The sequence below is a fragment of the Pseudophryne corroboree genome, unplaced genomic scaffold, assembly GCF_028390025.1.
Source record: "Pseudophryne corroboree isolate aPseCor3 unplaced genomic scaffold, aPseCor3.hap2 scaffold_778, whole genome shotgun sequence".
Classification (NCBI taxonomy): domain Eukaryota; kingdom Metazoa; phylum Chordata; class Amphibia; order Anura; family Myobatrachidae; genus Pseudophryne; species Pseudophryne corroboree.
This window is the reverse complement of record NW_026970357.1, coordinates 5,611-20,089: the sequence shown is the minus strand read 5'-3', so window position 1 is coordinate 20,089 and position 14,479 is coordinate 5,611. Positions and strand designations below refer to the sequence as shown.

Sequence of the window (14,479 nt, the reverse complement as noted above, 5' to 3'; positions counted from 1 at the left end):
GTTATACTGTCTGTGAGTTCATTTGCTCCGCATCCCTCTCTGTTCATACACCGGTATACTCCTGTTAGCACTGGTGTGCGTAACAGTCAGGCTATTGCTGATCTGTTTTGGTTCACACTGTTAACTGGGTTTAGTTGAATGCCATGTTGTACGGTGTGGTGTGATGTGAGCTGGTATGTATCTCACCCTTAGTTTAACAAAATTCTTTTCCTCGAAATGTCCGTCTCCTCTGGGCACAGTTCCTATAACTGAGGTCTGGAGGAGGGGCATAGAGGGAGGAGCCAGTTCACACCCATTCAAAGTCTTATAGTGTGCCCATGTCTCCTGCAGATCCCGTCTATACCCCATGGTCCTTTTGGAGTCCCCAGCATTCTCTACGGACTAAGAGAAAAGGATGTAACGGTAGGTATTAAAATCCTATGTTTGGTCTCATCACTCCAAATGACTTTGTTCCAGAAGTTTTGAGGCTTGTCTCTGTGCTGTTTGGAGTATTGTAAGCGGGATGCTTTGTGGCATTTGCGTAGTAATGGCTTTCTTCTGGCGACTCGACCATGCAGCCCATTTTTCTTCAAATGCTTCCTTGTGCATCTTGAAACAACCACACCACTTTTTTCAGAGAGTCCTGTATTTCAGCTTAAGTTATTTGTGGATTTATCTTTGCATCCCGAACAATTTTCCGAGCAGTTGTGGCTGAAATATTTGTTGGTCTACCTGACCGTGATTTGGTTTCCACAGAATCCATCATTTTCCGCTTCTTAATTACAGTTTGAACACTGCTGATTGGCATTCTCAATTGCTTGGATATCTGTGACAGGACGGTACCGTACGGAAGCACTCGCCGCTTGCCGCGTCCCGTCGACTGCGCACAGAATGGAAGGTCAAGCCGCACGAGGCCTGACCACATAGGGGATTCCGGCTTACCGTCAGTAACCGCCTGCTACTGACTCCACCCACTGCGCTGTGGGCGGGTTCTCGCTGCCACCACCAAACTCCTAACCTGCCGTGACGTTTGGAACCACGGTTCTGCTCTGTATGTGCCGACGCACTGCCTTAACACACCTGTGTGGTGTTGACGAATCCCCACTAGCCACTTGCTAGGTCTCTACCGGTAGCTGGCGGAAGGCGGGGCTTGGAGACGTCAGGTGCTTCCATGGACAGCCGGAGAACGGGGCTAGGTTTGGCCTAACCCTGTAGGTCACAAGATGAAGCAGTCTTCTTGAGGCAAAGATGTTTATTGCTCAAATAACCTTTAAAAAGGCTCCTCCCTATTGCTAGGGGCAACAGCATACAATCAGATGTTTTCAGCAGAAGAAGATGTTACAATACACTCCTATGGGCCAACTGCCCTTCTTTTATCCCTCTCCAAGACCCCTTACCAAGCCCGCCCTGTGGTGCACAACCAATCAATGTTTACCCATGAGCTGTGCATGCTTTGGTCTCATGCACAGCTTTACATTGTTCCCTATGGACAGTGGGGAGTGGTCGGTCTCCTTTGACTCTCCCACCTTGGAGAATCAGGATACTCCCCGGTGCCGTCCAGTCTGGCTGGGGGGAAGTTTTCCCTCCTAAATCTGACTTCCGGAAACCTGCCCGGGACCCCTCTCACTGCCTGCAGCCTGGATTTGGGCTCCAGAGCTGGGCAGCCTGGCTCCCCGGTCCAGGTTTCTTGGCACTACGGGTGATCTCCATGGAGCTCCAAGAAACCACTCAGCCTGTTTCCTAGCTGAGCTGCTTCTCTTTCTCCCTGTGCCCCTTGGAAATGTGAGGCTGGATGGGAAAGCATTCTGTTTTTGGGGAAAAGGTCTGGGAGAATCCATCAGCCTGCACAGCTATGGATTCCCCCCTCCTGGGACACACAACCAAGTAAGTGCAATTTACCTTTAAATACATCACATTTAAATCACCCTGTACATGTTATACATTTAAATACACTCTGAGCCTGCACAGGCTCCACGTACCTAGGCACTGCAGTGCCTTACAACACACTGTCTGGTTTGTGGAATACTGTGTACTAGCCCTGCAGCCTGGCTGCTAGGGCTCTCTGCGTGCTGGAGGTATGGGGCTGGCTTCCCCCACCCTCCAGCCTGTCTGCCTGCCACTGGGGTCCAGGGAGCTGGCTCTCCCTGTCCCCCCAGTGTGGCACTACTTTTGTGGCCCCGCCGCACGCAGCGGTGCACCCCCCTGTACTGAAGCCCGGCGGCCCGGGACACTTGTCCCGGCCGCCGTGACTCTGGCTCTGTTGTAGCGCTGAGGCGCCGGGAGCGTAGCTCCCGGACCCCAGCGCTCATCAGCCTGCTCAGCAGCCTAATTGCACCCACGCCGCTAGGGAGCCGGCTAGCCCGGTCCCCCATGAGCGGCGCCTGTCTGGTAGCCTCGCTGCGCAGGGAGCCAGCTAGCCCGGTCCCCTGTATGCGGCGCTGGATCCATGGTGCCTCGCCGCAGTGTCCGGCGGGGAGGCGGGCTGTGGCACACCCCCCTCGCCGCCCAGCAGCCCGGGACGTCCGTCCCGGCGGCTGCGGCTGGCCACCCGTGCTGGGCTGAGGCGCCGGGAGCAGAGCTCCCGGCCCCCAGCTGCGGCTCTCACAGAGAGCACTGAAGCGGGAGCCGAGCTCCCAGCCGCAGCGCTCACCCTTCTCCCCGGCGCGCACACCCCAGTGCGCCCAGGGCTTCACCGACCGCTGCCGGGAGCGGAGCTCCCGGACTCCGCCGGTCAGCGGCTGCCTTCTCTCCCCCGGCGCGCACACTCTGCTGAGCGCGCAGGGGGGCTGTCCTCCCTGCCGTGGTCTCCGGAGAGGTCTGGGACCACGGCACATCTTAAAATACAATTTAAACATTTAATACAACACGGCGCCTAGCGCCCCATACATTTTCAAATCTGGCGCCAAGCGCCCATTGTCTGTAAAAATGGCGTCGGGCACTAGGGGTTAACCCCTTCAGTGCTGCAGGCGGCCATTTCCCTCGTGGCTGGGGTCCCTCCGGCCACAATATCTTTTTATATCTCTTTCCTGTCCCCCCAGTGTGGCACTACTTTTGTGGCCCCGCCGCACGCAGCGGTGCACCCCCCTGTACTGAAGCCCGGCGGCCCGGGACACTTGTCCCGGCCAACGTGACTAAGGCTCTGTTTGAGCGCTGAGGCACCGGGAGCGTAGCTCCCGGACCCCAGCGCTCATCAGCCTGCTCAGCAGCCTAATTGCACCCCCGCCGCTAGGGAGCCGGCTAGCCCGGTCCCCCATGAGCGGCGCCTGTCTGGTAGCCGCGCTGCGCAGGAGGCCGGCTAGCCCGGTCCCCTGTATGCGGCGCTGGATCCATGGTGCCTCGCCGCAGTGTCCGGCGGGGAGCCGGGCTGCGGCACACCCCCTCGCCGCCCAGCAGCCCGGGACGTCCGTCCCGGCGGCTGCGGCTGGCCACCCGTGCTGGGCTGAGGCGCCGGGAGCAGAGCTCCTGACCCCCAGCGGCGGCTCTCACAGAGAGCACTGCAGCGGGAGCCGAGCTCCCAGCCGCAGCGCTCACCCTTCTCCCCGGTGCGCCCGGGGCTTCACCGACCGCTGCCGGGAGCGGAGCTCCCGGACTCCGGCGGTCAGCGGCTGCCTTCTCTCCCCCGGCGCGCACACACTGCTGAGCGCGCCGGGGGGCTGTCCTCCCTGCCGTGGTCTCCGGAGAGGTCCGGGACCACGGCACATCTTAAAATACAATTTAAACATTTAATACAACACGGCGCCTAGCGCCCCATACATTTTCAAATCTGGCGCCAAGCGCCCATTGTCTGTAAAAGTGGCGCCGGGCACTAGGGGTTAACCCCTTCAGTGCTGCAGGCGGCCATTTCCCTTGTGGCTGGGGTCCCTCTGGCCACACTCCTCCCCCCCCATTCAAGCGGGTCAACCAGGGACCCATGTCCTAACGATTTGGGTCCTGGTCCCGCAGTCCGTTGGGGTGAAGGGGACGCTACCTGGGGGGTGTAGGCTCTGGCCTAGACAGTTCATCCATAGTGTAGTGGGCCTCTCTTTGTGGGTGCACAATGTTCAAATAGTCCACCTGAAGTCCAAGTTCAAGGCTCCACCACAAAAGTCTGTCAAATTTCCCCAAGGTAGGTTGCAGCCATCTAACAGGTAGGTGGTAAGTCACCACGGTGGGGGGCCGGTTACAAACAAGTGCCACCCAAGGTGTCCCAATTGTGGCATACCCCACTTCCCACCATAGCAGTTTTCTGCGCAAACAGGCCACAGGGTGCTCCTGACCATATGGCTCTTTCTGGCTCGGTACTGCTCCCAGTCCGTGCAGTGGCGCAATAGTTCGTAACACACAGTCCTGGTCAAGAATGTGCGCCGTCAGCACTGGAGCGGGTACCCGAGCCTCCTTCAATGACTGGAATGCCAACTCGCAAGCAGGTGCAAAGTCCACTGACTTGGGAATGCCCTTCCTAGCCATCTCTGTCAAGGGGTTCACTACAGGACTAAAGTCAATGACAACATGTCCGTAGGGCCTTACAGGTTCTAAGGTCAGTACCGGTCTGGGTGATGTGGGTCGGGGACAGCCTCTGGTTGCCTCCACCCCCTCTGGGTTGGGCCTACCCCTGTCTCCTTCCACATGGTGCCCCAGGCACTGCACCTTCGTCATACCTATCTAGCAACTGTCTGCCCTAACTGTCAGACCTGCCCTCCAATCCTCTTCTGTCGACCTATGACTCGGGAAATCTACCCTGTCACCTAGGCCTACTCTTCCCTCCTCATCCGCTACCTGTGCCACAGTGATGGCGGCCAGACCACCAGCCTCTGGATCCTGTGTGGCATCCAATACAGGGAGGCTGCGTGTCTTCCCCGATCTACTGTGCACAGGCAGGGGTCCTACTATGTCCACAGCAACTTGCTGCAAGGGTTCTCCTATGGGCAGAGGCCCAGAGACAACACAACCGCTGGAGTGCCCCGGCTGCCAACGCATGGCACTAGCCTTACAGTTGGTCTGGGCGTCATCCGACATTCCAGACCAGGGTAAGCTCTGTGTCTGGCACTTCAGGGTACGGTCTGTCTCCGGGTTACTGTCCAAAGGGGTTTCACTGGCAACCGACACCGGTTGCGCAGGAAAGTTCCCTGAGGGGACCAGTTGGACACATTCCCTATCTGGTCTATCCCCTCCCACTTTCCGGGCTACCCTGTACCTTAACCCTTGCCGCCAGGTCAACCTCCCCGCCCCAACCCTGTCAAGGCCGCTGCCAGAGTGGCGCCTCATGCCTTTCGGGGATGGGTCAGAGAGTTGAGCCTCCCTACACTCCTGCCTGTGGCCCTCAATCTCTCCTAAATTGGGACACTCTACAGGGGGATCTAGGTGGGGACTACTAGGGTCAGTCTGGTAGGGGTCAGTCATGGAAAAGTCAGTGTGGTTTCTCATACTCACCGCCGGAGTTGGCAAACCATTTGGGTCAGGAGCATCATTGGGCACCCCCACAGGATCAAACGAGCTGGAACCGACATCCTCTGCGTTGCTAGGGGACGTGGGCATACCAGAGGCAAAAGGCATGCGGGGTCGATGTGCTGATCTAGCCGCTGTAATCTTTTCCTCTGGGCTGGTTGATGCTGTGGTTGGCTGTGCTGGCAGTTGTCTAGCAGCTGTAGTATTTTCCTCTGGGCTGGGCTGTGCTGGAGTAGCTGATGTCAACGGTGGGTTTGGAACTTGACTCCGGGGAATGGCACCAACAAACGTAGTGACGATCCCACCACCCAGATCATTTCCTAGGACCACATCAGTTGGGAGACCATCCATGACGGCAACTTCTCGCAACTCTGGTCCAGCTCCCCAGTCCAGGTAGACTCTTGCCATGGGAACCGCTTTTTCTGTTCCTTCTGCCAGGGTGACCGTGGCAGTGCGACCCTGCAATACTGCAGCAGGATCTATAAGGTGGGGGCTCACCACAGTTATTGAGGCCTTCTCCCTGCATGGGTCCAACGTGGACTGGCTGCAGGTGCCTCCACATGTTGTGTAGGGGCTGTTTGGCCATGCAGGTGACTCCGCAGAGTGCACCTGTCTCTCGCCACACTCCATCGGACTGACTGGATGGGGAACAGTCTCTGTAGGCCCATCTCCTCTCGACAAACAAGCGATCCGGGCTCCAGCACTCGGATTTGGGGCACGAGTCTGGGGTGCTTGGGATGCAGGACAGTTCATCCTCAGATGTCCGATTTTCCCACAGCCGTAGCACTTCTTCTCCAGTCGTGGCACCGATGATCTCTGATCAGTTGCAGGGACGCTGCGGTGCGGTTGCTGGCTAAGAGCACCCGGGTTGGAAGATGCTTGTCTTTGGGGGTGATGAGCTGAAGAGGGGGGTCCCCTTGGTGGTACAGTCTGTTGGAGCTGGCTGCTGGCGGGGCGCTTCTGCCCCCGTGGCCGAATTGCCACATACTTGTCTGCTAACTGGGCAGCCATCTTTAAGCTGGGTGGCTCCCGATCTAGCACCCACTCCTTCACTTCTTGGGCGCACCTGCGGTAGAACTGCTCCCTGCAGATCAGGTCGATCAGTGCGTCCCATGTAGTGGCTTCCGAATCCTTCACCCACTTCACCACGTACTGCCGCAGCTGGGTGGCGAAATGCTCATGGGTGCTGCTAGGATTCTTGGGCAAGTCTCTGAACTTCTTCCTGTAAGACTCTGGAGTGATGAAGAATCGCTGGAGGAGGGCCTTCGCGACTTCGTCGTAGTTCCCACAGTCCTCCGTCGCCACTCCTCGATAGGCCTCCAAGGCCTCTCCATGCAGAGTGGGCACAAGGTGTCTCACCCACTCCGACTTGGGTAGATCGTGTAGTTTGCAAGTCCTTTCAAAAACTTGTAAATGTCCATCAATGTCCCCATCACTGTCTGCAAACTTGGCAAACTGAACTCGTCCTGAACTGTGCACAACAGCTGACAACGGATCCCGGGGTACCACGGCCTGTGGTGCCCGCTCATCACGCCACATCTGGATGATGATCAAGCGCTCTTGCTCCGTTGCCCTTTCCCCCAATTCCGCTAGCCGATCTGCTAGGGTATCCGGGCCGCCCCCCTTGGGACGTTGGGATCCTGGCCCTGCTAGGGATTGCTGGGAAACATTGCTGCTGTGAGAGAGGGCGGGGCTTGTGGTTCTCACCGGTTCTGTACGAAGGTCCACTGGTGGGCCGTCCTCTGCGATGCTGATGCCGTCAGTGCTTTCCACCTCCGCCCGATGAAACTCCTCCCAGCTCCTGAGCGCCGCCTGCATGACGCTCCTGGACGCGTTGGAAGGGATATCCACACCCTTCCCCTGGCATACGATCTCCAGATCCTCCTTGGACATTCCGCTGAATTCCGCCATCTTGTGCGTTCTCCTGCGCTGCAGTTACTCCTCTCCTGAGTAACTCGGCTTCTCCAATCGGGTGATGAAAAGCCGCCTGGGATTATCCCACCACTATGCCACCAATTTATGTGACAGGACGGTACCGTACGGAAGCACTCGCCGCTTGCCGCGTCCCGTCGACTGCGCACAGAATGGAAGGTCAAGCCGCACGAGGCCTGACCATATAGGGGATTCCGCTTACCGTCAGTAACCGCCTGCTACTGACTCCACCCACTGCGCTGTGGGTGGGTTCTCGCTGCCACCACCAAACTCCTAAACTGTCGTGGCGTTTGGAACCACTGTTCTGCTCTGTATGTGCCGACGCACTGCCTTACCACACCTGTGTGGTGTTGACGAATCCCCACTAGCCACTTGCTAGGCCTCTACCGGTAGCTGGCGGAAGGCGGAGCTTGGAGACGTCAGGTGCTTCCCTGGACAGCCAGAGAACGGGGCTAGGTTTGGCCTAACCCTGTAGGTCACAAGATGAAGCAGTCTTCTTGAGGCAAAGATGTTTATTGCTCAAATAACCTTTAAAAAGGCTCCTCCCTATTGCTAGGGGCAACAGCATACAATCAGATGTTTTCAGCAGAAGAAGATGTTACAATACACTCCTATGGGCCAACTGCCCTTCTTTTATCCCTCTCCAAGACCCCTTACCACAGGGGGTAAGCCCGCCCTGTGGTGCACAACTTACCCATGAGCTGTGCATGCTTTGGTCTCATGCACAGCTTTACATTGTTCCCTATGGACAGTGGGGAATGGTCGGTCTCCTTTGACTCTCCCACCTTGGAGAATCAGGATACTCCCCGGTGCCGTCCAGTCTGGCTGGGGGGAAGTTTTCCCTCCTAAATCTGACTTCCGGAAACCTGCCCGGGACCCCTCTCACTGCCTGCAGCCTGGATTTGGGCTCCAGAGCTGGGCAGCCTGGCTCCCCGGTCCAGGTTTCTTGGCACTACGGGTGATCTCCATGGAGCTCCAAGAAACCACTCAGCCTGTTTCCTAGCTGAGCTGCTTCTCTTTCTCCCTGTGCCCCTTGGAAATGTGAGGCTGGATGGGAAAGCATTCTGTTTTTGGGGAAAAGGTCTGGGAGAATCCATCAGCCTGCACAGCTATGGATTCCCCCCTCCTGGGACACACAACCAAGTAAGTGCAATTTACCTTTAAATACATCACATTTAAATCACCCTGTACATGTTATACATTTAAATACACTCTGAGCCTGCACAGGCTCCACGTACCTAGGCACTGCAGTGCCTTACAACACACTGTCTGGTTTGTGGAATACTGTGTACTAGCCCTGCAGCCTGGCTGCTAGGGCTCTCTGCGTGCTGGAGGTATGGGGCTGGCTTCCCCCACCCTCCAGCCTGTCTGCCTGCCACTGGGGTCCAGGGAGCTGGCTCTCCCTGTCCCCCCAGTGTGGCACTACTTTTGTGGCCCCGCCGCACGCAGCGGTGCACCCCCCTGTACTGAAGCCCGGCGGCCCGGGACACTTGTCCCGGCCGCCGTGACTCTGGCTCTGTTGTAGCGCTGAGGCGCCGGGAGCGTAGCTCCCGGACCCCAGCGCTCATCAGCCTGCTCAGCAGCCTAATTGCACCCACGCCGCTAGGGAGCCGGCTAGCCCGGTCCCCCATGAGCGGCGCCTGTCTGGTAGCCTCGCTGCGCAGGGAGCCAGCTAGCCCGGTCCCCTGTATGCGGCGCTGGATCCATGGTGCCTCGCCGCAGTGTCCGGCGGGGAGGCGGGCTGTGGCACACCCCCCTCGCCGCCCAGCAGCCCGGGACGTCCGTCCCGGCGGCTGCGGCTGGCCACCCGTGCTGGGCTGAGGCGCCGGGAGCAGAGCTCCCGGCCCCCAGCTGCGGCTCTCACAGAGAGCACTGAAGCGGGAGCCGAGCTCCCAGCCGCAGCGCTCACCCTTCTCCCCGGCGCGCACACCCCAGTGCGCCCAGGGCTTCACCGACCGCTGCCGGGAGCGGAGCTCCCGGACTCCGCCGGTCAGCGGCTGCCTTCTCTCCCCCGGCGCGCACACTCTGCTGAGCGCGCAGGGGGGCTGTCCTCCCTGCCGTGGTCTCCGGAGAGGTCTGGGACCACGGCACATCTTAAAATACAATTTAAACATTTAATACAACACGGCGCCTAGCGCCCCATACATTTTCAAATCTGGCGCCAAGCGCCCATTGTCTGTAAAAATGGCGTCGGGCACTAGGGGTTAACCCCTTCAGTGCTGCAGGCGGCCATTTCCCTCGTGGCTGGGGTCCCTCCGGCCACAATATCTTTTTATATCTCTTTCCTGTTTTATACAGTTCAAATACCTTTTTACTGCATATCCTTTGACAATTCTTTTGCTTTCCCCATGACTCAGAATCCAGACACGTCAGTGCAGCACTGGATGAAAGATGCAAGGGTTTTTCAGGAGTCCAGAAGCACACTGACCTTTTATATGAACACACTGATAACAAGCAAACAGATCACAGGTGAGGATGGTTACCTTTAGTAGCCATTCAAACCCGTTTGTGTCAACTTGGTTGCATGTTATCAGGCCAAAATTTTTTGTAAACTTTTGATCAGGGTCATTTGGGTAGTTTCTGTTGTCATTACGATTTAAAAAGAGTAAACACAGTTGTTTGACAATAAATGGCTTCACCCAACCACTAACCATGGGTGAAAGAAAAGTTTGTGAGTTATCATTCATATTCTCTGACAAATGGCCAGAAAATCACTAATTCTGCTAGGGTATGTAAACTTATGAGCACAACTGTATATAAGCTAAATTGCTGTGAGCTTTAGACCAGGTAGCAGCATACCTAAAGTGCAACACTAATGTGATAGCTGTTTTTATGGTAATTATTTTGAGCAGTAGAGTAGGACTTGCAGTATAGTGGGGTCTCTTGTTGGGGGCTGCAGGCTTAAATGCATTGGTCAATACGTGGACTAAATCTCCACTGTTTATTATTGTTAGTGGTTATAGTGAGTGCAGAGGCCCAGTGACATAGATATAATATACTAATCCACAGCACTCACCGTTCCTAGATTTGGGGTGCAACACAGTATGTGACCACATTGTTTAAATAAAATCCCTGGGGCTCTGCACTCACTATATTAACTAACAATAATAAACAGTGGAGATTTAGTTCACGTATTGACCAATGCATTTAAACCTGCAGCCCCCCCCCCCAGATTACCTGCATTGTATCTATTAACACCCAATTAAAATCCAATGGTTTTTTATTACTTTATTCAGCTCTCTATACACTTAACTTTGTGTTTAATATTTCAACAATTTAGTTTACATACTTTACTGTACTTAATAAAGGTTATATATTATTTATTAGTGCGCCGAACAGGACAGCACTTTCTCTTCTTTGGTGTTTTAATGATTCATTATTGCAAAGCCCATGTCACCTCTAGTAATCCCACATGAGCGTCCATGTCACCTCTAGTAATCCCACATGAGCGTCCATGTCACCTCTAGTAATCCCCCATGAGCATCCGTGTCACCTCTAGTAATCCCACATGAGCGTCCATGTCACCTCTAGTAATCCCACATGAGTGTCTGATGTCACCTCTAGTAATCTCACATGAGCGTCCACGTCACCTCTAGTAATCCCACATGAGCGTCCATGTCACCTCTAGTAATCCCACATGAGCGTCCATGTCACCTCTAGTAATCCCACATGAACGTCCCTGTCACCTCTAGTAATCCCACATGAGCGTCCATGTAACCTCTAGTAATCCCACGTGAGCGTCCGTGTCACCTCTAGTAATTCCACATGAGCGTCCGTGTCACCTCTAGTAATCCCACATGAGCATCAGTGTCACCTCTAGTAATCCCACATGAGCGTCCATGTCACCTCTAATAATCCCACATGAGTGTCTGTGTCACCTCTAGTAATCCCACATGAGCGTCCATGTCACCTCTAGTAATCCCACATGAGCGTCCGTGTCACCTCTAGTAATCCCACATGAGCATCCGTGTCACCTCTAGTAATCCCACATGAGCGTCCGAGTCACCTCTTGTAATCCCACATGAGCGCTATGTCACCTCTAGTAATCCCACATGAGCGTCCGTGTCACCTCTAGTAATCCCACATGATCGTCCGTGTCACCTCTAATAATCCCCCATGAGCGCCAATGTCACCTCTAGTAATCCCATATGAGCACCCTTGTCACCTCTAGTAATTCCACATGAGCGCCCATGTCACCTCTAGTAATCCCACATGAATGTCCGTGTTACCTCTAGTTATCCCACATGAGCGTTCAGTGTTGATCAAGCTCAAGTCTAAACATCCTAGCTTTTTTGTTTTTTTAATAAACATAAAAGCAATGATTGCAGGTAAAAAAAAAATGTCAGTTATAGAATTATATATTGTATCCTGTAACACCCTGTGTCTTGTCTGCTCATTTTATATATTAATGTATTTTATTTCCAGCAGATGGACACACAAGCAGGAATATCTCAGAAGGACATCTATTGTTATCCCCGGATTGTGACATAAAAGATGACAGTAGACAGGATTCTCCAGCATTTAACCCCATTACCCCAATTATATATCCAGCTCTATCAACTGATCCCCCTGATCCTGGGAAATGTTCTCCTGATCACTCTGATATTGGTGCATCTGTTACAGCTTTGAGAGTAGATACAGTGTTTCCCTGGTCTATAGATACCAAATGTTTTACACAGAACACAAACCTTATTACTCATCAGCCAGCTAAGGCAGGTGAGAGGCCATTTCCATGTTCTGAGTGTGGGAAATGTTTTACATATAAATCAAATCTTGTTACACATAAGAGAAGTCACACAGGTGAGAAGCCGTATTCCTGCTCTGAGTGTGGGAAATGTTTTGCATTGAAATCAAATCTTATTAAACATCAGAGAAGTCACACAGGTGAGAAACCGTATTCCTGTTCTGAGTGTAGGAAATGTTTTGCACGGAAATCAACTCTTGTTACACATCAGAAAAGTCACACAGGTGAGAAGCCGTATTCCTGTTCTGAGTGTGGAAAATGTTTTGCATCGAAATCATATCTTGTTACACATCAGAGTAGTCACACAGATGAGAAGCCATATTCCTGTTCTGAGTGTGGGAAATGTTTCACAAAGAAATCAGCCCTTGTTACACATCAGAGAAGTCACACAGGTGAGAGGCCATATTCCTGTTCTGAGTGTGGGAAATGTTTTACACAGAAATCAGATCTTGTTACACATAAGAGAAGTCACACAGGTGAGAAGCCGTATTCCTGCTCTGAGTGTGGGAAATGTTTTGCATCGAAATCAAATCTTATTAAACATCAGAGAAGTCACACAGGTGAGAAACCGTATTCCTGTTCTGAGTGTAGGAAATGTTTTTTATCTAAATCAAATCTTGTTAAACATCAGAGAAGTCACACAGGTGAGAAACCGTATTCCTGTTCTGAGTGTAGGAAATGTTTTACACAGAAATCAGATCTTGTTACACATAAGAGAAGTCACACAGGTGAGAAGCCGTATTCCTGCTCTGAGTGTGGGAAATGTTTTTTATCTAAATCAAATCTTGTTATACATCAGAGAAGTCACACAGGTGAGAAGCCGTATTCCTGCTCTGAGTGTGGGAAATGTTTTGCATCGAAATCAAATCTTATTAAACATCAGAGAAGTCACACAGGTGAGAAACCGTATTCCTGTTCTGAGTGTAGGAAATGTTTTTTATCTAAATCAAATCTTGTTAAACATCAGAGAAGTCACACAGGTGAGAAACCGTATTCCTGTTCTGAGTGTAGGAAATGTTTTGCACGGAAATCAGATCTTGTTACACATCAGAGAAGTCACACAGGTGAGAAGCCGTATTCCTGTTCTGAGTGTGGGAAATGTTTTTTATCTAAATCAAATCTTGTTATACATCAGAGAAGTCACACAGGTGAGAAGCCATATTCCTGTTCTGAGTGTGGGAAATGTTTCTCACAGACATCAGCTCTTGTTACACATCAGAGAAGTCACACAGGTGAGAAGCCATTTTCCTGCTCTGAGTGTGGGAAATGTTTTGCACAGAGATCACATTTTGTTACTCATCAGCATGCTCACACAGGTGAGAGGCCATTTTCCTGTTCTGAGTGTGAGAAATGTTTCGCATATAAATCAGCTCTTGTTACACATCAGAGAAGTCACACAGGTGAGAGGCCGTATTCCTGTTCTGAGTGTGGGAAATGTTTCACACAGAAATCACATCTTGTTACACATCAGAGGAGTCACACAGATGAGAAGCCATTTTCATGCTGTGAGAGAAATAAATCCGCTCTTGTTGAACATATTAGACATTACCCAAGCACGGAACCATTTAAATCTTCTGGAGTATAATTATCACTGCCATGCAATGTTCCTCAAGGGTCAATCCTATCTCCTATGCTTTATGCAATATACAGTCTGGTCCATATATATTGGGACATCGACACAATTCTCATATTTTGGGCTCTATACACCACCACAATGGATTTGAAATGAAACAAACAAGATGTGCTTTAAATGCAGACTTTCCGCTTTAATTTGAGAGTATTTACATCTAAATCAAGTGAACGGTGTAGGAATTAAAAACGGTTTTTATATGTGCCTCCCACTTTTTAAGGGACCAAAAGTAATGGTACAGACTAAACAATCCTAAATCAAACTTTGTTGCAAATCCTTTTGTCAGTTACAGCCTGAAGTCTGGAACGCATAGACATCACCAGATGCTGGGTTTCATCCCTGGTGATGCTCTGCCAGGCCTCTACTGCAAATGTCTTCAGTTCCTACTTGTTCTTGGGGCATTTTCCCTTCAGTTTTGTCTTCATCAAGTGAAATGCATGCTCAATCGGATTCAGGTCAGGTGATTGAATTGGCCATTGCATAACATTCCACTTATTTTCCTTAAAAAATACTTTGGTTGCTTTTGCAGTATGCTTCGGGTCATTGTCCATCTGCACTGTGAAGCGCCTTCCAATGAGTTCTGAAGCATTTGACTGAATATGAGCAGATAATATTGCCCGAAACACTTCAGAATTCATCCTGCTGCTTTTGTCAGCAGTCACATTATCAATAAATTCAAGGGAACCAGTTCCATTGGCATCCATACATGCCCACGCAATGACACTACCGCCACCATGCTTCACTGATGAGGTGGTATGTTTTGGATCATG

At 52.5% G+C, this 14,479-nt stretch overlaps 1 protein-coding gene across 1 annotated transcript in view; it reads left to right on the top strand.

Moving 5' to 3' along the window:
- LOC135040897 (zinc finger protein 260-like) overlaps nt 1-14,195 on the top strand; it is a 75,166-nt gene extending 60,971 nt beyond the window's left edge. The window contains exon 3 of the mRNA XM_063954884.1: nt 11,764-14,195. Coding sequence (XP_063810954.1) covers nt 11,764-13,664 — 1,901 coding nt within the window. The 3' untranslated portion in view covers nt 13,665-14,195. The remainder of the gene's footprint in view (nt 1-11,763) is intronic.
- Nucleotides 14,196-14,479: the final 284 nt, after the last annotated feature.